The 26,411-nt window shown below is 44.1% G+C and overlaps 1 protein-coding gene across 2 annotated transcripts in view; it reads left to right on the top strand.

Annotated features, from left to right (window-relative positions):
• The window catches only part of LOC138965389 (transcription cofactor vestigial-like protein 4), a 90,705-nt gene that overhangs the window by 56,598 nt on the left and 7,696 nt on the right, over positions 1-26,411 (top strand). For both annotated transcript variants that reach the window (XM_070337529.1, XM_070337528.1), the window contains exon 3: positions 25,797-26,263. In XM_070337529.1, coding sequence (XP_070193630.1) covers positions 25,797-26,263 — 467 coding nt within the window. The remainder of the gene's footprint in view (positions 1-25,796; positions 26,264-26,411) is intronic.

Raw genomic sequence — 26,411 nt, 5'->3', positions numbered from 1 at the left:
ATAACCAGCAAAAGACTTTATTGTTACCTGTCACTGTGTTAGTGAACCATAGTTCGACATAGATCAACTTGTCGGTTAGAGATCTTCCTACTCCGTATCCGGCGCATTTTTTGTGACTTTTGTGTATTATCCCAAACGACCCTCAGATCGATTCATTTTACTTTTTAAACAGATAAACCTTATGTAGGTTTTTAGTGCTTTTGAATAAGCGAACATTGTAATGGAGGAGATTCCAGCAGATAAACCATTGGAAGCTTCAGGTTATGACATTAACGGCGATGAAGATGAACATTCTCAAAGGCCTAGGCGTGACATTAAGCCTACTGAAAAAGGTAGAGATTACCAGATTGAGATCAAAACTAGAAACTTTGCAAGACAACGAACATTCTTGGAACGAGCAATCGGTGAGGTAGTAACAGAGCTTAACCAAGAAACTCCTAATCAAGAGTCGTTAACCAGTCAAAAACAAATTGTTTTGAGCATGTACAAGGATCTTGGTGACATAGAGAAAGGTCTTCGTAGTATTGGTAGCGGTGAAACCATTCAGGAAAGTTGGGATGATGTTCAGAGAACAGTTCAGAACATTATGTTTGACATTGATCGAGCTCTTGACAGACAAACGACTAGCGTGCAGGTGGCTAAGGAGCCTACTTCCAGGCATAGCAGTGTTACACCTAGCGTTGGGTCATCCACCCACAAGTCAGCCAGTGGTAAGACTGCCAGCCATAAAGCAGCTAGCATTACGTCAGCCATCCACAAGTCAGCTAGCCACAAGTCAGGTATCAGGAGATCAGGTAGCCAAGTAGCTTCTCGCGCCGAGTCTCTCCGCTCTAAAAGTGTTAGCTCTGAAGACACTAAATTGGCTCTTAAACTAGAGGCTGCTTCCCTGGCCATAAAAGTGGAAGGTGACGCAATAAAGGAAGCTCAGTTTAGTGAACTGGATCTCTTACAACAACAATATGCTGAGAGAACTGCGGCTAGGCAGACTGAGGAAGCTGAGAGAACTGCAGCTAGGCAGACTGAGGACGCAGCTAGGCAGGCTAAGGAAGCAGCTAGGCAGGCCGAAGACGCAGCTAGGCAGGCCGAAGACGCAGCTGAAGCAGCTCTTGAAGATATTAAACAGAAAAAGGCTTTGAGACAAATTCAGTCCACCGAATTGAAAATTAGCTTAAGAGAACAACAAGCTATGTTACAAGTATTGGAACAAGGTGAATCCGTTCAGCAGGATCTCCCTGATCTACCGTCAGTTGATTTGTTGAACACTAGGTTCCACCCTCGTCCTTTCGTTCCCTTGTACAGTCTTGTAGCCCCTCCTCTAAACAATGAACAAACAGCGATAGGAATAGGGACAGGTGCTGCCGTCATTGCTGACCAAGGAACACACCAGCCAGCCATGGACTTCACGTCTGTTCCTGTCTGCCAAGCCGCCAGCACCCGTGACATCTCGACTGTCAACGTCAACGCTGCTGTCACCAACTTCGTCGCAGGGACCACAACGACTGAGCCACGACAGCACGCGTTACCTGTCGTGGACCTCGTCGTTGGAGTCAGCGCCTCTACAAGCGCCGCTACTACCAACAACGCCACCTATGAGGCGTACGGACCTCAACGTAGAGAGGATGTCAACGCCCCCCATCACGCCGGAACGAGCGCTCCTTTCATCCATCGGGAGCCCTCCACACCCAACTACACGACGGCTGCAACTACATCCTCCATGCGGCCTACAGCGCTGCTGACCACACTGCAGCACCCTTTCGGTGCGTACGGTGGTCAGCCGCCTCTGCACAACGTTGGACACTCAACGACAAGCGTCACAGGCTCTCGCCCGCCTGATCTCGACCACACAGGTTGGTCCTATCACCTACCAGAGACAAGGGAAGGTGATGAGACGCAAGGACAACACACCTACTTCCCAGAAGAACGTCACCAACGCATGGACCACAGACGTTTTCAAGTTACCCCACCCTGTTTCCCCTATGATACCCACCTACATCCCAAACCAGAGCCTTTCGTGCCCACATTCCTGGACCCACATCAGACCACCCCCAAAGTTATTTGGGGAAACGAAAATGCAAGGCCCCCTGCGTACATGAACTTTGACAAGGAATGTCATGCAGATCGTCCATTTGCCTCTTACCCCCCGTCTGCGTACTACCAACGTCCACTTGCTACTCCTGCCAAGCAGGACACTCCTATGGACTCTCTCGCCAAAACCCTATCAGACGCTCTGATGATCAACCGTTTGCCGATGCAGGAGCCGTGCATTTTTGTTGGTGACCCTCTCCAATATCCAATTTGGAGGTCGTCGTTTTCGTTCCTCATCGAGAGACAAAACATAACCAGCAGTGAGAAGTTATTGTATCTGCAACGGTACATCGGAGGTCAAGCAAAGGAGGCCGTGACCGGCTTCTTTCTGCTAAGAGAAGGTGATGCCTACGAGAGAGCCATGGAAGTGCTGGAAAATCGGTTCGGCAACTCATACGTCGTTTCGCAAGCTTTCCGGACCAAGCTGGACGAATGGACCCCAATCAAAAGCAAAGATCCCAAGGGACTCAGAAGTCTGGCCGATTTCTTGCAGCAATGTTCCGTTGCTGCCCAGGAAGTTGGTGGACTGAGCATCCTGGATGATGCCCAGTACTTACGGAAGATCGTCGGAAAGCTCCCAGACTGGATGAGTCACAGATGGTCTAGAACAGTTGCTCGAACTAAGGTTGAAAAGAAGAGGTATCCTCTGTTCAATGAACTCGTGTCGTTCATTACCCTCGAAGCAGACATTTCTAACGACCCTGTTTTCGGCTTGACAAGTGCATCGGGGACACCAAGAAAGTTCACAACGAACCTGTCAACCCTGACAGAGGATGTCACCGCATGTCTGCACTGTCAACTTCCGGACCATGACGCTGGGACATGTAAGGAACTCATAGTGAAGCCTCTGGTTGAGATACGAGATTTTCTGTTCAAGAACCGTATCTGCTACGGATGTCTGAGAAGCAAGGATCACCAGAGCCGTCAATGTAAGCAGAAACAGACGTGCAAGAAGTGCAAGAAGGCTCATCCCACTTGTCTTCACGATGACAATTTCAAATATCAGAACAGTATGAGTGAAAACAAAGGGGCGAGTGAACACAAGAACAATTACCGTACCTCTGCTGCTGACGTTCAAGAGCCACTGTCATCGTCGACTCCTACGGTGTCTGCTCTTAAGGCCAGCGAGGAAAACAGCATCGGTTTCACGTCTATGATCGTTCCCGTTCTCGTTTCCAGTGACTCTAACCCCAACGTAGAAGTGCTGACGTACGCACTACTGGACACTATGTCCAACGCCACTTTTGTAGTGCAGTCAGTGGCTGAAGAAGTTAAAGCCAAATCGCAGCCGACTACACTCAGGGTCTCCACACTGACTGAGGACAATGCTGTGGTCTCCGGCAGGAAGTACTCTGGATTGCGTGTCCGCTCTCCTACCTCCAGTGAGTTTGTCAGGCTCCCTTCTGCCATCTCACGACCTTACCTGACCGTTGACCCCACTCATATCCCCACCTCAGAGACTGTCAAAGCTTACCCACATCTCCAACACCTGTCTCCTAAACTGCCCCCCTTGTACCCTGACTGCGAAGCAGGCCTCCTCATTGGCTACGACTGCGCTGAAGCCCTCATGCCCCTAAACGTTGTCCAAGGACTGCCATTCGCAGTAGAGACTAAGTTAGGTTGGAGCATCGTCGGCAAGGCACCGCATTCCGTCGCCTTTGATGGCATAGCCTCGTCCATGCGCGTCATCGTCAAGCCAGGATCGAGGGAAGAAGAACGTGTAGCTCACGTCTACAAGGTACAGCTGGACGAAGTCTCGCGTACTGACCCATTACATGTTATGGAAAGAGACTTTGCAAGTGACTCAGGATCCATGTTCCAAGACGATGTAAAGTTTGCGAAGATCGTGAAGGAAAACGTGAAAGTCAACAAAACTGGTCACTACGAGATGCCCTTACCATTTCGACCAGAGAAACCGTCCCTCCCCGACAACAGAGGTGCCACAGTCAAGCATCTGAAGGGCCTGAAACGCCAGAAAAAACATGGGTACCGTGATGACTGCGTCAAGTTCATGACATTAATCTTGTACGGGCTGATCGTGATGTGTTTTGCCTCTAGGGCAATCCACATTGAAACCCTGGATGACATGTCAAGTGATTCCATCAACGCCCTACGCATTGTTGTCTCCATGCGAGGAAACATATCACGCATTTGGTGTGACAAAGGAACGAACTTTGTAGGTGCATGCAACGAGTTCAAACTGGCATTGGAATCGGCAGATGGACCACGCCCTTTGACCCCCAACCACGTCCTTACCATGAAGTCAGGTGCCATCCTTCCGCCCCCTGGTGTGTTTGAAGATCCAGACCTGTACGCCAGGAAACGTTGGCGCTGTGTCCAGCGGATGGCAGACGAATTCTGGCTGCTATGGAAGAGCCAGTACCTTTCACTTTTGCAGAAACGTCGTGTCTGGCAACGTCCCCAGGCAAACGTACAGGTGGGAGATGTTGTTGTCTTGCATGACCAGAACTTGTGCAGATCAGAGTGGTGCATGGCTCGTGTAGTCGAAGTGATGCCGGGATCTGATGGACTGGTCAGACGAGTGAAAGTGCATGTTGGAACAAAGGCTCTAGACAATCACGGCCGTCCCACTGGTGATAGTCGCATATTAGAGCGACCTATTCACAAAATGACTGTGTTAGTAGATCGTGAAAATCACAAAGACAAAGCTGTGTAGGCAAACTGAAAGAACATTGAACTTTGGAGTGTTTTTCCAATTTGACAGTTGTAGATTGTTGCGGTTTGTTTTTATACCAGATGATGTAACGGACATTTATGGCTTAAGTGGTGCGGTTTTTTTTATGCCGTCGAGTAATGACTAACGGCATTTAGTTGAAACGAGATGTGTTGAAACATTGAAAATGATTGAACCGTAATAGTGCTGTGTAAATGTTTTGCAACACAATGGTTTTGAGTTGTAAATTTGAAATGTCTAAATCTGCGTTATTCTTCTTTTGATATAAGGAATGTGTTTGTACAAAGGTTTTTTGAAGTAAATTATATTAATATAATTTCCGGTGGGAGTGTGCATGCCGATGTGGCATGCAGTCACCTACTTTGTTGTAATTACGTTTGCTCAAGCCATTGCACGATGTAAAAAGAAGTAAACCGTGTTTTTATTGTGTCACTTTGTTGTGACCCGTTTTGTGGAGCGTTAATATTTTTACGTGAGATTCACGTGCTCCTTGTTCAGTTGTTGTGACCTGGTTTTGGTCGGAGTGTCACAAACTGCGTCGTTTAGTTCTAGAACACCGTGAGATTCACGTGCTCTTTTCCGTGTTTTGATTTTGAGGTGAGCCCTGCGAATCTGCGTTGCAAGTTTTAGAATACGTGTGACTCACGTGTTTTTAGCTTTGTGATGTCAGCTAGTTCCTTGGTCTTCTTTCTGTTAAATATACCGTTTTAAGTTTTGGGCATGCACGGAGTGCGTGATCGGTTACTGATTGGTTGTAAAATAGTAGTTTCACCCGATTCTGTCTTAGGAATGTTGTTGGTTGGTCAATCCGGTGACCTTTGACTTTTGAATAACTATTCCATGTTAGGTTTTTGTTTCCATAAATACCGCTGCTTGACTCCTGTCTCGTCAGTCGATCTGAGGGTTTTAGGAAGCGTTTGGTTTTGATGTAAACGTATGAAGGTTATCAAGTGAACCAACGGAGTGTTTCTTATGTTTTAACGTCAACGTAATGTTCTTGGAGACAGTTGTTTCTCAAGTGTGAATCGTTTTGTGCCCTTCGTTTGTGAGGCAACACGTTTTGGTACTGCTGGTCAACCCACACAGCGCATAAGGTAATTTTGTTGTTACTTGTTTTGTGTTGTGTTTTGGTCGCCATTTTGTAATGACTTTGTGAGTTGTTTATGTATAACGTGAGTTGAAAGTCTGACTTGTTGTAGTGTTTCTTTATTGTGTGTTCAACTGTTCTAGTGTTGTGAACGTACAGCAATGATTTGTAGACGCTAGAAAGTCACTAATGTTTATGATAACTTGTGTTTTCTGTGGTTAACGAAGTTCGAAGTGAAACGTTTTCTCTGACTTTTTCAGCCTTACGTTAAAAGAATTTAGGTAAAAGAAGCTTGCGGTCTGTGGTGATCGTTTGTAAACGGGCTTATTTCTTGTAACGTTATTGAGGGAAAGTGGATGAGTAAATATCTTGTTTGTGACTTTGATTAACGCAGGAACGTTGTCGTTAGACTTTTTTGGTATGACAGTTTGCTTTGTATTCCTGGCCTGATGAGTCAACGTTTTGTATTTTTCTGAAAGTAGCCATTTTGGTTTTAAACGTATGTATGCTAAGTTTCTTGAGTATTCTTAGTGCTTATGGTATTGTTGAACGTACGGAACGTAATTCTTTATTGTTGTTGAACGTACAGAACGTAACGCTTTATTGTTGTTGAAGGACTAACCAACGAGTGTTTGGTAATTGTAACTTTCTTGTCTGTTTGTCTTCTCCTGTCTTGTGATTGTTTATTTTTCTTGTATTTACTTCTCGTGTCTTGTTAATGCTTTTGATACTTTTGCCATGCCTAATAATTTGTTTTCTTTTCTCTTTTTCTTTCTGTCCATAAGTTTTTTACCGCAATACGTAGTATCTCATTACGTAGTACTGTAACTATATATGCATTACTGATACCTTAGTGTCAGATGTAAAATAATAAACCAGTACTTTTGCGCGTTATCGCTTGTAACCTGTGTTTGTCATTTCGTATGAACAATATGTAGTACCAGCCTCGCTCACGAAGGCGCGCACAGAGGGGTAACTTACAGTCTCTTGGAAGCAAAAGTTTGTTAGGTACTTGGTCACCGCTGCCACCATGTAAAATAACTTCTCTATTGTGTGAAAGAATAACAAACAAAAGTCCCTTGTGACCGTTTGGTTTATCTCAGGAAAACAGGAAGTAACAACAACAAAAAAGGAGTGGCCTCCCTTGGCTTACTCCTGTGCCCCGATCAAGTGGCAATAATATAACACAAACAACTCTAAATATGGCAAAAGTGTCACGTGATAATCAACCGTTTGGTTTCGGCGCTAACTGGAGCAGACGATTTTTTCTGTAACCAGTTGAGTTGACAGTGATGAAACCATATAATTATTACGGTCTCCTTCCGGCAGCAGTCCCAAAATTTCGACTAGTTTTGACCTTAGAACGATGTCTTTATCATAACTGTGAAGAACAGAACGTCGGCCAATCTGCAATCATTTTCGTTTCGCGAACACTGATCTCAAATTTAGATCAGTGCTCGCGAAAACCATATGGGAGATAACTCTGTATTTTTGTTCTGGTTCTGGTTCTGGTATAGTACGTCGCAGGAGCCAAGTTGGCTATATATGCGACGGGACTGGTGGGCGCAGCGGCCTAAAAAGAGGAGGGGGGAGGAGGGAGGTTTCCTATTTGTTTTGATAGATTCGCGTAGGACTGTAGCGTCCGGTCAGGGAGAGAATGAGGCAAACTCATTTTGACCTGAGTTCAGGATGTGTATGTATGTGTTTGTGTGATTGCTTCATTTAGCAATATGCATGTGCTCGTGAATTGTTTTATTGTAATGAATTCCCAAGTGTTGGTATTTGAGTACTCTGTATTCTGGTGGTGACAAGTTTCAAGAGACAGACATGCAGCTGGTATTTGTATGTACGCATTTGCAACTCTCCGTTGGTCTTTGTGCATATCTGCCTTTTGAAATGTGTGTGTCAGCAACGCTGGGCATAGTGTTTTTGTGTTCGTGTGCATGAATATCAGTAGGAGCTGATCTACTAGTTAACTGTGACCTAAAAAGTAGACTTTCACCCCAATGCAGATAAGATCGTAAAACAGATCTGCATTTCCTTCACGTAGTAGAAACTTAGTAACTCAAAGTGACATTCCTTCCCGTATGAACGATCACGTGAACCACCGCTGATCTGTCCCGGGTTTTATATGAAATAACAGTATCCTTTTACTTGAATACTCATCAAAAGTTCTGCATTGTGTACAAAGTGGGAGTTATTTGTCGAATTAATTTTGTTAATTTATTTTTTTAAAGTTACATTCCTTCCCGGATGAACGGTCACGTGAACCATCGCTGATCTGTCCCAGGTTTTATATGAAATAGCAGTATCCTTTTACTTGAATACTCATCAAAAGTTCTGCATTGTGTAAAAAGTGGGAGTTATTTGTCGAATTAATTTAGTTAATTTATTTTTTTAAAGTTACATTCCTTCCCGGATGAACGGTCACGTGAACCATCGCTGATCTGTCCCGGGTTTTATATGAAATAGCAGTATCCTTTTACTTGAATACTCATCAAAAGTTCTGCATTGTGTAAAAAGTGGGAGTTATTTGTCGAATTAATTTAGTTAATTTATTTTTTTAAAGTTACATTCCTTCCCGGATGAACGGTCACGTGAACCATCGCTGATCTGTCCCGGGTTTTATATGAAATAGCAGTATCCTTTTACTTGACCACTTGTCAACATTTTTGCATTGTGTACAAGGTGGGAAATATATGCCGAATTAATCTTGCAGTTTCCCACTGGTGTTTCAGAAAGAAATTACCGCTCTGTACAGAAATCTGCCGGCCTGTTGATTTTTTTTGGTATGTGTCCATTTGGAAAGATATTGTTGTTCAATGTAAACGCTCAACAGATCTCAGATGGGTAATATGCTGGTTTACCCGGGGAAGACTGTATCTTTAACATATAGTGCACTTTAATGGCCTGGTGAATCATTCTAACGGATGCAAACGGAACAAATGACTTCCCTGATCAAAGAGGGCCGTTCTATTGAGAATGTTTACCGTCTTTTTTTCTTCTCTTTTATTTTTTCGCCGATGTGGCTAAAATTGACGTGCAGATAGAAGGGGTTACTAAACATTAAAACAAAAAAATCATTCCGATTTTTGTTGGAGGTTGACACCAAAAAATTGCTGCTGAAATCTGAGTTAATGACTTTGCACGTAATCAAGTAGAGTATTAAAGAGCATGTATTCACGGCGTTAACTAGGAAGCTCTCCGTTGTAAAATCAATCTACATACCCTTCAGCAATTACAACAACGTCACCACCAACAACAACAACACACAAAATTCCCTCACATTTTTGATGTTGCAGTAAAAAGCAGCTCGTCATGAAGAAACTATCATAAAAAATTATCATAAAAACAAGAGGCGAAGCCTTCAAGGCTCACGTAAGAAATCGACAAACAGTAACACAAACTCAATCACTCCGTCACACATAAACACACACAGTAAGCATAGGTGACACGGTGCAAGAGTGCGAGACACTAGATCTAGATCTGTCTGTCTAGCCTACTTACGGGAACACGACCAGGGGCGGATCAGTTGCTTTGTAAGGGGGGGGGGACACTTTGAATCAAAAGTGAATGTGATGGGCGCGAAGCGCCCGAATTTGCTAGGGGGGTCCGGGGGCATGCCCCCCCCCGGAAAAAAATTTGGCCCAAAGAAGCAAAATGGTGCCATCTGGTGCCATTTGAACTTAGAAATGGTCATAGAATCAGCTTTCCAATTTTTTTTCGGGGGGGGGGGGGGGGGGGCACGTGCCCCCTGTGCCCCCCGCCCCCCCTCGTCCGCCCCTGACGACTGTATGCCAGATGGCCAGATCGACACTGCGCTTTCGACAGCGCTTCCTCGCGCACACGCTGTGCAGATTAACCTGTAGGAAATCTCCTTTGGTATCTTTATCTATTTTTCTGGAGCTACGAAACCGAACAATGTGAAATCATGAGTCGTCTTCTCCGAAGCGGCGAACTGCAGCTCGGTGATAACTGTATATAGCTATTCTGATGAACACGTGGGGGAATTCGGGGGCTTTGATTGGATGGTCTCTTCCGATCATCAAAGCATAATGCTACGGAAGTCGGCCATTTTACTCAATATCCAAAAGCATATTGTCAATATGAATAACAAAGACGCATGGTTCCGGTTTACCCATCTGTACCACGCGGCGATGTTTCGTATCGACAACAGCATACACTGACTACTTGAAATTCTTCTCGGGAATGTTTTTCAGCTTTACAAATGTCGATAGCATACCCTTTTCTGCTAACTTCCCGATGAAACAGGACTAAACCAATTATTTTCTGTCCCTAAACACCACAAAATGCCCAAAGTCGAAAGATGTAGTACAAACAGGGGAGTAAAACGGAGCAGCCGTTTTTGTGTGCCTGTGTGAGCTGAGTTGCCGACTAACACAAACTCAGTTTCGCATTCGGCTTTTTTTATCTCGTAACTCCACACTAAATACCCCACTTCCCCCCTGAAGTATTGATGTACAACCCATGGCACTAACATTCATGTAGTCGTTTATAACTTAAGTTCGCTTCATGACGAGACAAGTATAAATGCCATTCACCCAAACTGAAAACTTCTTGCCGTCTGTACGGATTAGCTGTTCTCTTCTCCTCCCCTTGTTGTATCCTAGTTCTTCAGTTGTTTCTAGTTTTCCGTTGATGTTGTGTTTTGGTCTTCTTCATAAGTAGTCTTGTTCAAAATGAAAAAAACTCAAACTTCTTTTTGTTGTATACGAATGAACTAATAAAAAGCTGTTTAACGGCTGTGTTGTCAAATCGATTTTTTTTCCAAAGTCAGTGTGGCGCCTGCGCAAAACTAATGCGCATAAGAAACGGCGTCTGCTATCAAAACCTGAGATCAACGCATCAACTCAAAAACTGTCATTTTGTAAGTTTGGAACAACAAATCAAGGTCAGAACAGCTATATAATCGCTATTGTGTTTTCAGCGTAGCAATAGGGTCCGATATTTAGACTCGAATGCGACTCGTCTTCGACTCGTCGCATTATACTTGTCTCGTCTAAATATCCGACCCTATTGCTACGCTGAAAACACAATAGCTGGTAATCTATACCACAATCCTTCACGCGATCTGACCTAACCTTGACCCCTGACCTGGTCTACATACCACACACGACACAAACCAGTCAGCTGCTTTTATCCCCCCCCCCCCCCACCCAAAAAAAAAAAAAAAAAAAAAAAAACGTTTTCTTTGGATACACACTTTAACTACATACGTGCCGACGAAATGTTGATCATTGCTTCAATACTTTGAAGCTGTTGCTTGAATAATAACCAGGTAAAATTAGTATTTCGGTGTTCAGTCAAATGTTAAAGTTTCTACCACAGACATACATACATGTATACGCACGCACGCACAGACAGACAAAAGTTAGCATCGCATAGGCTACACTTACGTGAGCCAATAACATCGTCATATTCAACGAAGACTATCTGCATGATAAGTCCTTTTGGTAGAAAAACAAGTACATTAAATGCCATCATCTTATTATGTTCGTCATCTGTTCTCGGCGAAAACACGAGGGAATTAGTCAGAGAAAATGTTTGACACAGAAACTTGTCATCCCGTCAAGGGTTTATTACACCGTGTTTTCGCTGTTACCTTGAAAGGGTTCGTACTTGTGAGTGCGTCGTGCTACGTAGTTAAAGGCACAGTCCTTCTCGAGCGAGCGATCATCTTCACCACCAAATATATGTTTTGGCTTTTACGCGGGGTGAGACTGAGCATCTGGGTTGTTCTCCAGAGCTGTGTACCCGTGGAAACCAAGTTACGATGGTAATATTTCTTTAGTTAACTGCGACATTTTAACCATACAAATCGATTTCATTGATGAATACAGATTCCAAATACATCCTTGGCCTACTGAGATCAGAATTAGACATACTTGCACATTTTGATAGTCTAAGTTGAGTAAATTACAAGCATTTTAAAGTACATCACTTGCGTAACATGGACACCAGAGGATCTGACATGGATTTAGATACTAACATTTAAAAAAAAAAAAATTTAAATTATACTTTGTATTCAGTTGAATGTCGCTGCTATTATCTTACTGGTGTATTAAGGAAGATGTTTGTTTTAAAGAGAACATGTTCTAGTTGCCATTTAATATACGTGATACTTATTTAAAGGACTGAGAATGCATGTCACAGAATAGTACCGGTACCCAGCTCTGTAGAATAAGCCATAATCTTCAACGTAATCCCATACTGAGCACCAACAGCCCGACTGTCACAGAATGGTACCGGTACCCAGCTCTGTAGAATAAGCCATAATCTTCAACGTAATCCCATACTGAGCACCAACAGCCCGACTGTCACCCGACTGTCACAGAATGGTACCGGTACCCAGCTCTGTAGAATAAGCCATAATCTTCAACGTAATCCCATACTCAGCACCAACAGCCCGACTGTCACCCGACTGTCACCCGACTGTCACAGATTGGTACCGGTACCCAGCTCTGTAGAATAAGCCATAATCTTCAACGTAATCCCATACTCAGCACCAACAGCCCGACTGTCACCCGACTGTCACAGATTGGTACCGGTACCCAGCTCTGTAGAATAAGCCATAATCTTCAACGTAATCCCATACTCAGCACCAACAGCCCGACTGTCACAGATTGGTACCGGTACCCAGCTCTGGAGAATAAGCCATAATCTTCAACGTAATCCCATACTGAGCACCAACAGCCCGACTGCTTCCTGTACAGGGTGGGATGTTTTGGTTGAATTGCTTTCGTAATTGACACCTATGTCAAACTGCAAAATGAATTCATTACAAAATTCTATTCTGCACCTAAACCAGCCATGCTGTTGAGATTCAGTATGTGTCCAGTTGTAAGGGTGCTCTTATTCAGTGTAAAAGCCTATATGGTGGCAAACGTGATCTTCTACACAGGGATGGCCAAATCTCAAAATTTTAACTCTCCAGCCGGGCGAGTAACTTCAAGAAAGTCACTAGCCCGGCAGAAATTTCGCTGGCCCGGTACATACCACAGTTGATCAGCAGTGTTTGTATGGCTTTAAAACTCTAAAATACAAGTAAAAGGGTCGCATTTGACCAGAATTTTCATTGGCCAGCCGGGCGGTTTCTACTAGCCCAGCGGATTTTTTACTCGTCCCTGGAGATCGGGCGGACGATTTGGCCATCTCTGTCTACTTGACAAGGAAGGCAACTTTAACTTGACAGGATTCATACTTGTGCGTGCATTGTGCAACGTAGTTAACATAGGAGGTCTTACTTGTCAGAACTAATAACAGGCACACAAAAATAAACAAGGTATTCCGTCTTTCGAAAAGTGATGACGCTTGAATGTGTACGGTATTATTGCATTTCTTGTTATTTAAAACACGAATGAATGATCATTGAAATATATAATGTAACTAGACGTCTTTCGAAGTCTTGCTCCTTTTTTTTCATCAGGTCATTTGGGTAGTTCGTGATTTGTATTCTTAGTCGAAAGAAAGGACAACAAATGAAAATACAGCCCATTGAAGACACGAAAGACTTACGTCTCAAACATTCAGGTAAGGTTGACATTGAAAGATACAAATTGCTTTGCTTCCACCTTTCGCCGCGCTTGCCGTCATTGAAGGAAAAAGAGATTTCGGAAATGCCAAATGGTTCCAGCTACATTACAACATAGATGAAAAGCCCTGAATGTTCCGAGCAGACTGTTTTCATTTTGATTGAGATTTGACAGCAGGCGCCTTTTAACAAGTTGCGTTCTAAGGGAGCTAATAATATTGCCAGCAGCGCCAGACACTTAAAAGCGGAGGTGCAATGACTCACCAACCAGTGTCCCCGTCCCATCTTTTACCCCCCAACCCTCACCCCCTCACCCAACATACACGTACACCTTTTTTCCCGTTGAGAGTAAAAATCGGCAGTGCCATCCGTCTGTGGCACAGTAGAAAGCTTTGCCGTCATAATGTTACGCCTACCCGTCTGTGCCGAATAGAAACCCTGGGCTTTTCAGTTCCCGGACTACCCGAGTTTGAGGACAAAATTCCAACCTGAACAACTCATACTTGTTCCGGTTTTTCTGAACAACCCTGCATACCTTCTATCCTCTTCACCCCCTTCATCCCCCCCCCCTCCCCCCGTCAGTTAACGGTATTCTTGCCGAATAAATTGTCACTTTGGCAAGCAACAGGTGGGAGAAAAATTAGTAGAAATAGATGTAATTTTTAAGTAATTCAAACTGGAATCAAATGACTGAACATGATGATTTATTATGATATAAACACGAATGAAAGGCAAAAAGACACAAAACTGTCTCTGATTGAAGTCGTGTTGTAACTGTGCTCTGCATTTGACTAAAACGCGCCACGTGTTTGGTCAAAGTAATGTAAATGGCATGAAATCTCGGCATATTATGTCGATAACGGCTTCTCATTCCTACATTAATTCCGTCATTACGTATTCTTTATCATCCTTCTTAACCTTTTCCTGTTTAACTTTGTCTGATGTCGCTGTCGTCGTCGTCGTCGTCGTCGTCGTCGTCTGTCTGTCTGTCTCTCCCCTTAGTTTTCCTTAGAGTTGACAGTGGCAGTCACGAAGACCAATTTCACAAGTGTACACAGACTCGAAACTCAACAAACAAGGCAGTATTCTGAGAAGGCTTCTTTCAATTTGGGTGGCCGACAAGGTACGGTCATCAGAGGGTCGTCTCCTTGACCTGTGTTGACATGATGATGATGATGTATTGCTAATTGCTCAAACAAAAGCCGCCACAGCTTAGCAAGATGTCGCTCGCAGTAAAAGGGGTCAAGGCAACTTTAAAACCTGAAGTATATTTCATTACAAATCCCTTAAGTCGGCGTTGTTGAAAACCTGATATATTGGATTAAACAAAAAGAAGAAGAGTTATAGGCAACATTTGTGATCTAGACCAATGGATGTCCAACATAATGCACACAACAGGTTTATTCTAATTATTTAATTTTTTTTATCTAAACAACAATAACAACTCAATTTTGCATGCACGTAGATTAAACTGTGTGGACTTCAGAATTTGTTCACATGCTGAGGGTTTTCACCGCGTAACTTGATAGGATCACATACATAATTATTATGTGAGAAGATGTCTCTTTTGGGATGCGGCAAAACCGATGAATCATTGCATGAATCGGTTGGTCAGATTTTCTCCGCAGACAGGATACGGTAGTTTTAAAGGAAAAGGGTCATTTGTGAGTGTGCTTTCTTAACGTGTCAAAAATACCTTCAACGTCAAAAGGATTACAGAGACGCCAATCTCCACACTCGAAGCCGAGACAATTCTTTGTAATTTAAGGCAATTATTTATATTTAATGTTCATACTTTACACTCAGATTCGTCATGTAATTTCCGCAACAATGGCGCAAAAGTGCAAAGGTGGTGTCGTAAGGTGACAGTAAGTATAGCATCATTGTTCCGTCTTCAGTCTAAGAATTCATAGGTGGCAGCAAGTGTGATGCGCCATAAACACTCTCAACGCTGACGGGAAAGTGCCACCGTGGACCCAGCTCTGTCACAGTCGGTCATTTCACAGTTCTCGCGTGTGAGTGATGTATTGAGGTTGGTTTGCTGTTTTCAGCTTCATGGATGACTGACTGTGATTATTTTTAGTCAGTGGACAAGACTTAATACTTGAAGAAGTAAAATGGTCTCTCCGATTAAAGACCGGTTCATTTCTGTTACAGTTAGTTTTGTCTTGAAATAATCTTAAAATGGAGGTCAATCCACAGAGTTTGCGAACACAAGTTTTGAAAAGGCGCGGTTTGAAAGGGGAGGAAGTCTTGAATTTCATGCAGAGTCTTAAAACATATGTTTCATTGCACTTTTCAGAATGTAGCTCATGCGTGCATGACGAGAGAGAGAGAGAGAGAGAGAGAGAGAGAGAGAGAGAGAGACAGAGAGAGAGAGAGACAGAGACAGAGAGAGAGAGAGAGAGAGACACACACAGTCACAGGCATGGACACGGATACGACGAGACACACAGAGACATTGACAGTCAGGCAGGGAGGCAAATAGAAAGACAGACTTTTGCCTGAGATTTCAAAAAAAGCCTGTTACTAATCACTCAAAATATCCATTCACTCAAGTTTGTGTGGTCTGTTTTGGCTGTCACTGAGTTCACTGCTAATCAGACGTGCGGGTGGCTCTTTATTCCTGAACGCGCACACACCTGGGATGCGCGACTCTGTTGCTGCTAGCTAACCCCCTAGCATATAACCACGTCATGTCCCAAATAGACACTAGTTCTGGGGATAGAAAACCAAGTTAGCATAGAAGCGATCCGAATTTTCCAGCAAAAATACAATAAAGTATTGAAAATGAAATGAAAAAAAAACGAAGGACATTGTACGTGACACACCATTAATGTTAACAGGAACACTCAGCCTGGGCCCTCAAAGGAAGGGAAGACTGCAAGCCCGATTATACACATGTCCTTTTGACTGTCGCTCTCTTATTTGCGCGCGCTTCAGATGCCTCACATATGAGTCATATCTTACCATTATATCCGCCATTTTATTAGGTCAACAATGAAAAGAAGGAAAGAAAAGCGGGTGAGTTGGGAGGTGAATGGGGTGGGTGTGGGAGAACAAATTGAGAGACCGTTTTCCCCCCGTCTTTCATTGAAGGTGATAAGGTTACAAGGTGTACACGGTGTCTTTTTTCGGTTGACTTTTCTTGGCAGATTCGGGTACCCTGTGAAAGAGATACGGGTGGAGATCGTTTGACGAACTCGTTCAGGTGGAATCGATCTATTCCTGAAGCCGAATTAGGCATGGGGTTTGTGTGAAATGTTAACAGGTGTTTTATTAGGCAATTTGTCCTGCGTTGGTTTTCTTAAGAAAATGACCCCGTCTTGGTGCAAGAAGCAATGAGTTATTTATTTATTTGCGGTTTTATTTCCTGCGATATCGAGAATGCGACACTTCTCTGCAATATCAAGAACGCGGATATAAGTAAAATTGTTGCAGCGCTCTTTAAACAACCCTAATTGTGCCTTAAGTGGAGAAGTGCACCGGGTAAAATGTCAACGGGTACAGGATAAGGGTTGACAGAGGTTAATGGACTATTATCGCCGTGTGTTTTATTCCTTGATATTTAGTGCGTCGTGTGGTAGAGATGAAGAGTGAGAGCTATTAGATTCGGGGGCTTGTTTGTGTGAAGAGGTGAAGAAGAAAATTTCAGTTTTAGGCCCTCATAGAAAAACGATTTGGGGCATGTGTTATATGTGTGGGAAAATATGTTTTGGGGCGCTCGCAAAGGATGGAGAAACTCAGAAAATGCTAGCTTCCATGTAACATTCATCTGAGCGGGAGGGAGCATGACTATCGTAACCTCACTGGGATTCGGCAGTGACGTCTTGATGACCTCCCTTTACCAGATGATGTCCCTTGACCTCAGGTTGTGTCCCCTGAAGCATTTTGACACCTGTCGTGTGGCGATGACAGTGCAATATTCAGGGTGGGGGTGAAGGGGGACGGCGGGGGAGAAGGCAACAACGATAGAGTCGAACACAGAAGTAAAAGTGGACACCAAAACCTTTATTTTTTATTTTTAATCAAATAGACGAAAACACGTTCTGGGGTCTGCCGACGGTATCGATAACGATGACGATGACGATGACGATGACGAAGGAGAAGAACGAAGGACAAAAGCATAAGAACAACACGAATTTAATTCGCTATGTAGCACTAACATTTTGATAATTAAGAAGATGGAGGACCACCAAATGCACCACTACTACCAACATCACCACCACCACCACCACCACCACAGCACAGTAGCAAGGGTAACATTGAAGAATGAACGATGGCAAACATGCAAGAGGAATGCAAATTCTCTATCGTTAGCTCTAGGCGACTGAACCACGCCTGGTCAAATAAAAGTGTCAGCAACAACTTTCCTCCGGCGAATATGCAGCAACGGCCTTTTTGTTTTGTTTTGCATGAACATTAATATCTTTACATGCGTTCGGTATTTTGTGATTCGTGTTGGCGAAAACCTCTCATAATCTGGGCACATGATTTATTTATGTCATAACATGGGAGATGCATTTCATGAATAATTCAGCGTTGGTTATGCGTGTTTGAGGCATACATGCGCGTGTGTCTGTGTCTGTGTGTGTGCATGTGGGCGTATTAGGTTACTACAGATGTCTTTCTTGATTTGTAGTCCACGACTAAATAAACGAAACAGAACATGTATTTTTAGAGAAAATGAAATGTTTACGGTGTTCAGTGTGATATAGTATTTTATTGCCTGTTACTTTACTTGCAAGGGAAGACCTCGAAGAAAGAACGTAAATGACAGAAGACTAAGAATGATGCTTTCAATGTATGGAATAAAAAATTAAATTAAAATGACGACGAAAGGAGAAACATGACGGTTTTGTGGTTTGGCATTCACTTCAATTGATTCTGTCACTGGTTCAAAGTATGGAGACATTTTAGTGCCAAAAGTGAGGATAGTAAAGACTACACAGACCACCGTGAACTGGGATTATTAAGTTCACTATGAAATCGCAAATTTAAGCTTTCGATTATAATTGACACATATTCTCTTTATCCCATCAACGAAGACTCTACTTCTGTCTATCAAGTTTTGGTTCCACATCAGAGGCAGAAGTCGGCGGTATTTGTCTGTACGAACATGCTGATTATTGATATTGCCATTGCAATCCACATCTTTTTCAAACCTGTTGTGGAATATTGGTCCAAAATTGTTAATAATTTTTGGGCTTGACAAAGTCGTTTTCTGCTTCATTCTGGCAACTTCATTGAAATTGAAAATGATACTGTATTCAGTATCAGTGTTCTTCTGTTCGGTTTACTTTTGGTACTAGTGTGTCGCCATACTCGGGTTCTGCACCGCGTGTGTTCTCGTTTGATATCTGATTGCAAAACCGTGGGAACCCTGTTTCTAATTCTTACAGCAAGATCAACTGGATTTTATACAGGGCTGATTTGATTTGAATGCTGGGTGATTCGAGCGATTATTTTCTTTATGAAGGCGTGGAATAAATAAGGCCTCGAATGGTGTGTTCAACACAGCATTGCAAATGAAGTGAAAAGAGAAAAATAAAGGTGCGGACTGGCGTTTTTAAGTCTTTCTAAAGATAATACAGCCGAGTATGGGAAAATTCAACTTACGTATAAATGCTATTCAGGAAAGCCTTTCTATTGCTGAGTATGGGAAATGTCAATTAACGTATCAATGTGAACCAGTGAAAACTGTCTACAGATAATAATCCTTTGTTCGGGAATTGCCAATTTGCGTATTAATGCACAGCAGTCCAACTTTTCAAAAATGAGTATTGCTGAGTGTGAGAAATGTCAATGAACGTATCAACGTGTAGCAGTCACATCCTTTTTAAAGATAATAGTGTTGGGTATGGGAAATGTCAATTTCGCATCAGTAATATTTATGTGGGTTTTTGCCGCTAATTTTCAATTCCTTTTATTCTTGCACTTTTTTTCTTCTTTTTTTCTCTGTCTTCTGAAACGGTTACTTTTCCCAGGGTGTGTCTGTGTGCGAACTCGCCCTTGGTTCCTTCTCCACTTACGCTGCGATAGAAATGCCTTGTTTTCCTACGCTCAGGTGATATGTGTTTCTTTTCAGCAGGACAAGGTTGAGTTATTCGACCACCTGGCTGGCGGTTGAATGAAGTGAAGTGGCGAACCGTATTGAGTGTGAAAAGACCCTTAGCGTTCGGGGCGGGTTTAAAGAGACAGACTCGCCACTTATTTTGTGGATTTTTTTCTCGTTAGCCTGTATCATACTATTTGAGTTTACCTTGTTACCTGATTTATATATCATTTCGCCATACGATCTGAAAATACAAGGGAAAACGGAAAAGAATTAAGATCAGTTCGAACGCAGACACTGACATAGAAACAGACACACACACACGCGCACAAGCACTGGCGCACACACACAAGCACAGGCGCACACGTACATACACACACACACACACACACACACAGGCGCACACACACACACAGGCGCACACGTACACACACACACACACAGGCACACACACACACAGGCACACAAGCACGTACTGCACGCACGCACGCACGCACGCACGCACGCACACGCACACACACACACACACACACACACACACACACACACACACACACACACACACACACACATTTGCATAACGCTCTGTCTGTTGGTGAGTGTATGTGTGAAAGAGGGAAAGAGGAACAAAAATAAAGCAATGTTTTGCCATTGTTGGTATGCACAAGGACATCGTATATCAGCATTTTCTCATTCCAAACTCGCTTTTGATACACCCCCTGCATGGAAACACGGGTACTTCATGAGAACAAGCACGCGAAGATATCAAAATGCTAAACACATTGAGAGTTGTAAATAGAAACTGTATGATAATAAGTGCAATTCTACAGCAGGCAGAAGTAAGGACAAATCGCTATCACCGCAATACCGCTTGTCGAGACAGCGTAAAGAGGGGGCCTTTTAGTTGGAGTGCGCTATGACTCATCGGCCAGACCCCCACCCTACCACCCCTTCCTCTCCCGGCTCCCCTTTTCCTCCTACCCAGCCTACAGCGACCACATTACACCTGAGCAGGTAACAACTGGCAAAATGCATCTCAGGTGATGAGCAGGGGGTGCGTGTGGCGAAGTGGTTAGTGCCTTCGCCGTCGTGTTTGATCGTGTTATGGGTCATAGAAGGTTGCATATTATACGAACGATGCTCCTGAGTTTACTATTTTGAGAGCAGAAGTGTGGCATTTTTTACAAGTGCACAAACACCTTCGCGTTTCAGGGGTATTTTTTTGGTGGACTTTTTCTTAGTCGGGTTGTAGCAAAGTGACTGTGAATGCTTGCTTGCATTTTTGGCGAGATTTTTTTTCGTGGAAATCTGGGTCTGTTATAGCATTTTATCTACAAACAAGTAGGTGTTGATGTTTGCAGTGTAAATATACCTTTCCTGTTATATGTTGGTTTATCTATGAAGGTTTTGTAAAAGGGGAACAAGGATGAATGAGTTGGAAAACTTTGAGTGTCAGTTTAAACCATGTGCTTGCTCGCTCTCTCTCTCTCTCTCTCTCTCTCTCTCTCTCTCTCTCTCTCTCTCTCTCTCTCTCTCTAGCTCTCTCTCTCTCTCTCTCTCTCTCTCTCTCTCTCTCTCTCTCTCTCTCTCTCTCTCTCTCTCTCTCTCTCTCTCTCTCTCTCTTGGCTGTAATTCTAGTCTAGTCGTGTGCCTTAATTTTGCAGCACGAACAGGGAAAGCCACATTTTAACAAAATATTAATGACAATTCGATAACAAATAAGTTGTAAAAGGGGAACAAGGATGAATGAGTTGGAAAACTTTGAGTGTCAGTTTAAACCATGTGCTTGCTCGCTCTCTCTCTCTCTCTCTCTCTCTCTCTCTCTCTCTCTCTCTCTTTCTCTCTCTCTCTCTCTCTCTCTCTCTCTCTCTTTCTCTCTCTCTCTCTCTCTCTCTCTCTCTCTCTCTCTCTCTCTCTCTCTCTCTCTCTCTCTCTCTCTCTCTCTCTCTCTCTCTCTCTCTCTCTCTCTCTCTCTCTCGGCTGTAATTCTAGTCTAGTCGTGTGCCTTAATTTTGCAGCACGAACAGGGAAAGCCACACTTTAACAAAATATTAATGACAATTCGATAACAAATAAGTTGATTGTTTTGTCATGTCATTCTGCGGAAGGTGAGAGAATGATGCTCGGAATGGTAGATGCAGTTTGCTGATAAGCTTCTCCAAGTTCATTCCATCGAAAACATGTCAAGAACGGGTTACACAAGGAGCCATACAAAGACAGGGAAACAAAAATAGTTAACCCCATAATAGTTTTATCAACGGAAAATGTCGCATGACCTCAGGGACCGAAAATGTTACCGTAATCAGTTTAAATCCTGTGGCCGGAGTTTTTACACGTACACATAACCGAAAACATTTCCTTACAGGAAACTGTAAAACAAGATCAAACATGTCAAAGATCAAACATTTTCACTGTCTCGTTACCCCCCCAACTTCCTCCTTGTCTTCCGGTGTGCTTGACGCTGTTGCTTCTTCGCCGGGGACTGGAAATAGGACGACTTTCTCACCAAAAATCGCTGTCGGCCAGTTTCTATAGTACATAGATGTTTCCGTCTGGCTTCGTGTCTCGCACGAATACTATCTCACAGTTGTTTCTGCCGGAGGACACAAGATCGAATCAATCAGGAAGCTCCGATGTTATACTGTGTGAAAATCGTGGGAAAAGTGAAACGATAGAGAGAGAGAGAGAGAGAGAGGGTGTGAGACTGAGAGAGAGGGAGAGAGAAGTCTGAAGTCTGAAGTCTGAATGTTTTAATGAGTAGCACATCTCAAGCACCAGCATACAAATGCACATAGTAAACAAAACAAGAACATCCTACTAGTAGGCCTATCGCCCTGTTTCATTTACGGATTATGGATTACGAATGGAAAGCGCCTTCATGACAAATGTAGAAAAACGTAGCAATAGCGGCTTACTAGTGTTTGAAAACAGCATGGTTAATTTAAACAATGATGGGATTCTAGTGTATTTTCGTGGAATATAATATTCTCTTAACTCAGCATATTTCGGGCATACTAAAACGAAGTGGACTTCATCTTCAACACTGCCACAACAAAATGGACAAGATAAATCAGCGGAGGTTGCATTTAAATTAAAGCGAAATCGATGCACTTTCAGAGGAGATACTCCCAATCTAAGTCTAATCAGAAGATTTCTCGCTTTAATATGTTTCAAATCACTTAAATAGTTGGATAATGTTAGGGTTGATTTGAAGGTTCTGTACAGGGAGAAACGTTCACTTCCTTGTACATTGTCAAGCCAGGTTTGCTTATAGGATGAAATAAGTGTTTCTTTAAATGCTGTTAGGAACGCCCTCTCATCGCCAACACCTTGGTTTTCCCATACTTCATCAAAACCGTACATGTACAGAGTGTAACAGATCGAGGAGGCCCATGTTTTCTTATTTTGTTCATGGAGATATTTCAGATAAAGAGAGGGAGAGAGAGAGACTGAGAGAGAGAAAGAGAGAGCGAGTTTTTGAAGGAGGGGGAGCAAGAGGAGAGGGGTGGGAGTGTTGCAGAGATTTGCGGACAGTTTGAAATTCCGCACGTGCATGCCGCGTGCTTGAAGTGCATGTCAAGTGCAACAGATTGTTGTTTGGGTCTCCCGGGTACCGCAGTGCTTGTTGTCTTGGTAACCTAAGCTGTGTACATGTCTTGGGATGCGTTATCATAGTTTTGACATCAGTGTGTTTTGAGGAGAACCGTTTCTCGCAAGACGCACGCATTTGGCGCACGAGAGAGAGAGAGAGACTGGAGAGAGAGAGAGAGAGAGAGAGAGAGAGAGAGAGAGAGAGAGAGGAGAGAGAGAGAGAGAGGGGGGGGGGGGGAGGGGGGGGGGGGGGTGTGGGCAGAGAGAGAGAGAGTTCCTTTTTGTATTACAGTTTTGTTTTATTTTGGCAACGTTCTTTTCTAAGTGAGTTCTTTGACCCCCTGGATATAAATCTAAAGTATTTAAAGCTACCGTTTGAAATGTGAGATTCTCGTGTTGTCATCGGATAGCTACATACTGCCCAACAATTTGTAATTGAAATCAATGTGTCTTGAAAACGGGACTAAAGCCGATGATCAGTGAACTCCAGGAAAATGAGCTGTGCGGGAGTTCTTGCGTCAGTCATTCCGCCTTTTCTGCATTTCAACCATCGCTCAGCAGGTGGTCTTTTACGTAGGTGGGAACCACAGGCACTTGATAATGATCGAAACTGTTTATCAGTGCTATGCTGTAAAAGGTTGCTCACAAAGTTATGCTTTACCTGCTAGACTCTCTCTCCCTCTCCGACCCCTTTCCCCCAATTCCCGCATCACACAAACATGTACACACATACACAATCTCACACACACACAATCGCACACACACACACACACACACACACACACACACACACACACACACACACACACACACACACACACACACACACACACACTCTCTCTCCCTCTCAGTCTCTCTCTCTCTCTCTCTCTCTCTCTCTCTCTCTCTCCCTTCTACCCCCCGCTCTCTCGTATCAACCCAAACAAGAACACAAACACGCACACACACACACACATACACTCTCTCTCTCTCAGTCTCTCTCTCTCCCTCTCTCTCTCTCTCCCTTCTACTCCCCACTCTCTCGCATCAACCCAATAAAGAACACAAACGCGCCCACACACACGCACACACACACACACACACTCTCTCTCTCTCTCCTCTCTCTCTCTCTCTCTCTCTCTCTCTCTCTCTCTCTCTCTCTCTCTCTCTCTCTCTCTCTCTCTCCCTCCCCCATCTCACGCATCAACCAAATCAAGAACAAAACACAAGTTCCGTAGCCTGTAGTGTAAAAATGCCGTGAGTATTTTTCGGGCCAGAGCTTTCGTGATTGGAGGTCCTAATCATCTGTGACAAGCTGTCTGGAACCATGGAACAAACAAAAAAATTAGAAAAGAGGTAAGAAGTAAAGATATATTGCTAAGATTTGGTGAGATAGGAAGATGATAAGGAAGGTCAGGAACGGAAGGGAAGGAGGGGGGGGGGGGGAAGGGAGGGGGCATAAAGGTGAAGCAACAAAAGGAAACTGACGCATGTTCAACTATGATGCGTGTGTGTTTGCGTGTGTGAGTCGTGTGTGTGTGGAGAGAGTCGATTTGATCATTAAATTAAGTTGCTTTTGGATGTGGGTGCGCGCGCGCGAAGAACAGACGGTCTAGAAAGTCATCGTAACCGCGAAAATGCAAACAGTGTATACAAGAAGGTTGAGGGATGGGGTGGGGGGTGGGTAAGGCAGGGTGGTTAGGGTGTGGAGTGTGTCTTGGAGATGATCGAAGAGCTGCTAAATCCGATCCCAGCGGCAGCAGAGACATTGACTCTTCCGCCCTTGGTTCTGGTCCAAGTCTGGCGGCAACATCAAAGGCGCCATACCTGTGGCATTGTCTGCATGGCGCTTACCTTTGCCACAGGAAGCTCTCCCCACCTCTCCCCACCACTCCCTCCTCCTTCCCCTTCTGCGTCCCTTCTTCTCCCCCCCCCCCCCTCTCTACCCGAGACTCCCTCAGTCTTAATTCCCTACCTCTTCCTCCTCTTTCTCCGCCTCCACCTCCTCCACCTCCTCCTTTTGCACCCCTACCTCCTCCATCCCCTCTCTTCCCCTCCCCCTCCACCTCTTTCCTCTTCCTTCGTCATCTTCTGCGTTCAGTTTCCACCTCACCCCATGCAGTGTGATTTTAGATATATCAAGGGTGGTGTAAGCTGTTTCAAACATGGGGAGGCATATTTTGGGGTTGAAAATGAAAGATGTGTTCCTTGTTTTTTTGTGTCTTTTTCTTTTGTTTTCTTCTTCGTTTCATTTATTCATTTTTCTTTGATTCCTTCTTTTGTTTGATATCTGTCTGTCTTTCTCAGTTTCTGTCTGTCTGTTTAGTCTCTGTCTGTCTGCCTGTCTCTCTCAGTCTCTCTGTCTCTGTCCCCTCCCCCCTCCCCCTCTCTCTCTTTCTCTCTCCCTCTCTTTCTCTATCTTGCTCTTATAATGTTTTCATGTTCTGTTTTGTATTCATGTTAGTTAGCAAGGACAGATTGTAAGACAAGGCAACGCCTAAAATCTCCATCCTTCTGTAATAAAGTTTAATCAATCAATCAATCAATCTCTCTCATGATTTTCCCTCATGCTGCAGTATTGACTGCTGAGGTGGTTGTTTCCAGTGAAAAAAAATCTCTTTCCCTTGTCTTGTCTTCTCTCTAATATGTTTGATAACGACTCTGTTTCAGGCCTATGACATGATCCCACCAGGGCAAAAGTCAATATACGAACTTAGCGACAATCATTATTTTTGTCTTTTCTATGTTGCAGGCAATTCTCAAGCTTCAACGGTGAAGCCCCTCCTCCAGGCTACCCGGGGCCCCCTCCGGGCCCACCCCCAGCCTACTTCGCCCCACGCGGGGACCACCCTTCGCCCCACTCCCCTTCTCACCACCCTGTCTACGGACCCCCTCCCACTCTTCCCCCACCACCCCCACCACCACCTCACACAACATCATCATCAACATCGCCGCCAGCCAGTCACTTGGTTGACCTGTCTCACGCCGACCGTGACGTTCAAAATGCCCCGCTCAACTTGTCGTTGTCTAGCAGTCCGACGTCAGTGTCGTCGTCATCGGCAGCAGCATCGTCCCGACAGCCCCCGAGGCCGTCGGTCATCGCCTGCATGTTGTCGTCGTCGTCATCGCCTGTGTCCAGTAGAGGCAGCAGCCCGCGGAATCAGAACGGTCACAACAACAATGTCTGTGCCAGTCCTACTGGTGGAGATAGTAACCAAGGTAGGATTATCTGTGTGTGTGTGTAGGGGGGGGGGGGGGGGGGGAGGGAGAAGGTGTTTGTCGGAAACAAGGGCAAGTGGTGAAATGAAGAAGGTGAGGGAGTGAATGTGAGGTTGAGGTGGTGGTGGGGTTTATAAGTGAGAGAGAG

The sequence above is a fragment of the Littorina saxatilis genome, linkage group LG4 (assembly GCF_037325665.1).
Source record: "Littorina saxatilis isolate snail1 linkage group LG4, US_GU_Lsax_2.0, whole genome shotgun sequence".
NCBI classification, from domain to species: domain Eukaryota; kingdom Metazoa; phylum Mollusca; class Gastropoda; order Littorinimorpha; family Littorinidae; genus Littorina; species Littorina saxatilis.
The sequence above is the reverse complement of the archived record's forward strand: the minus strand, read 5'-3'. Positions and strand labels throughout refer to the sequence as shown.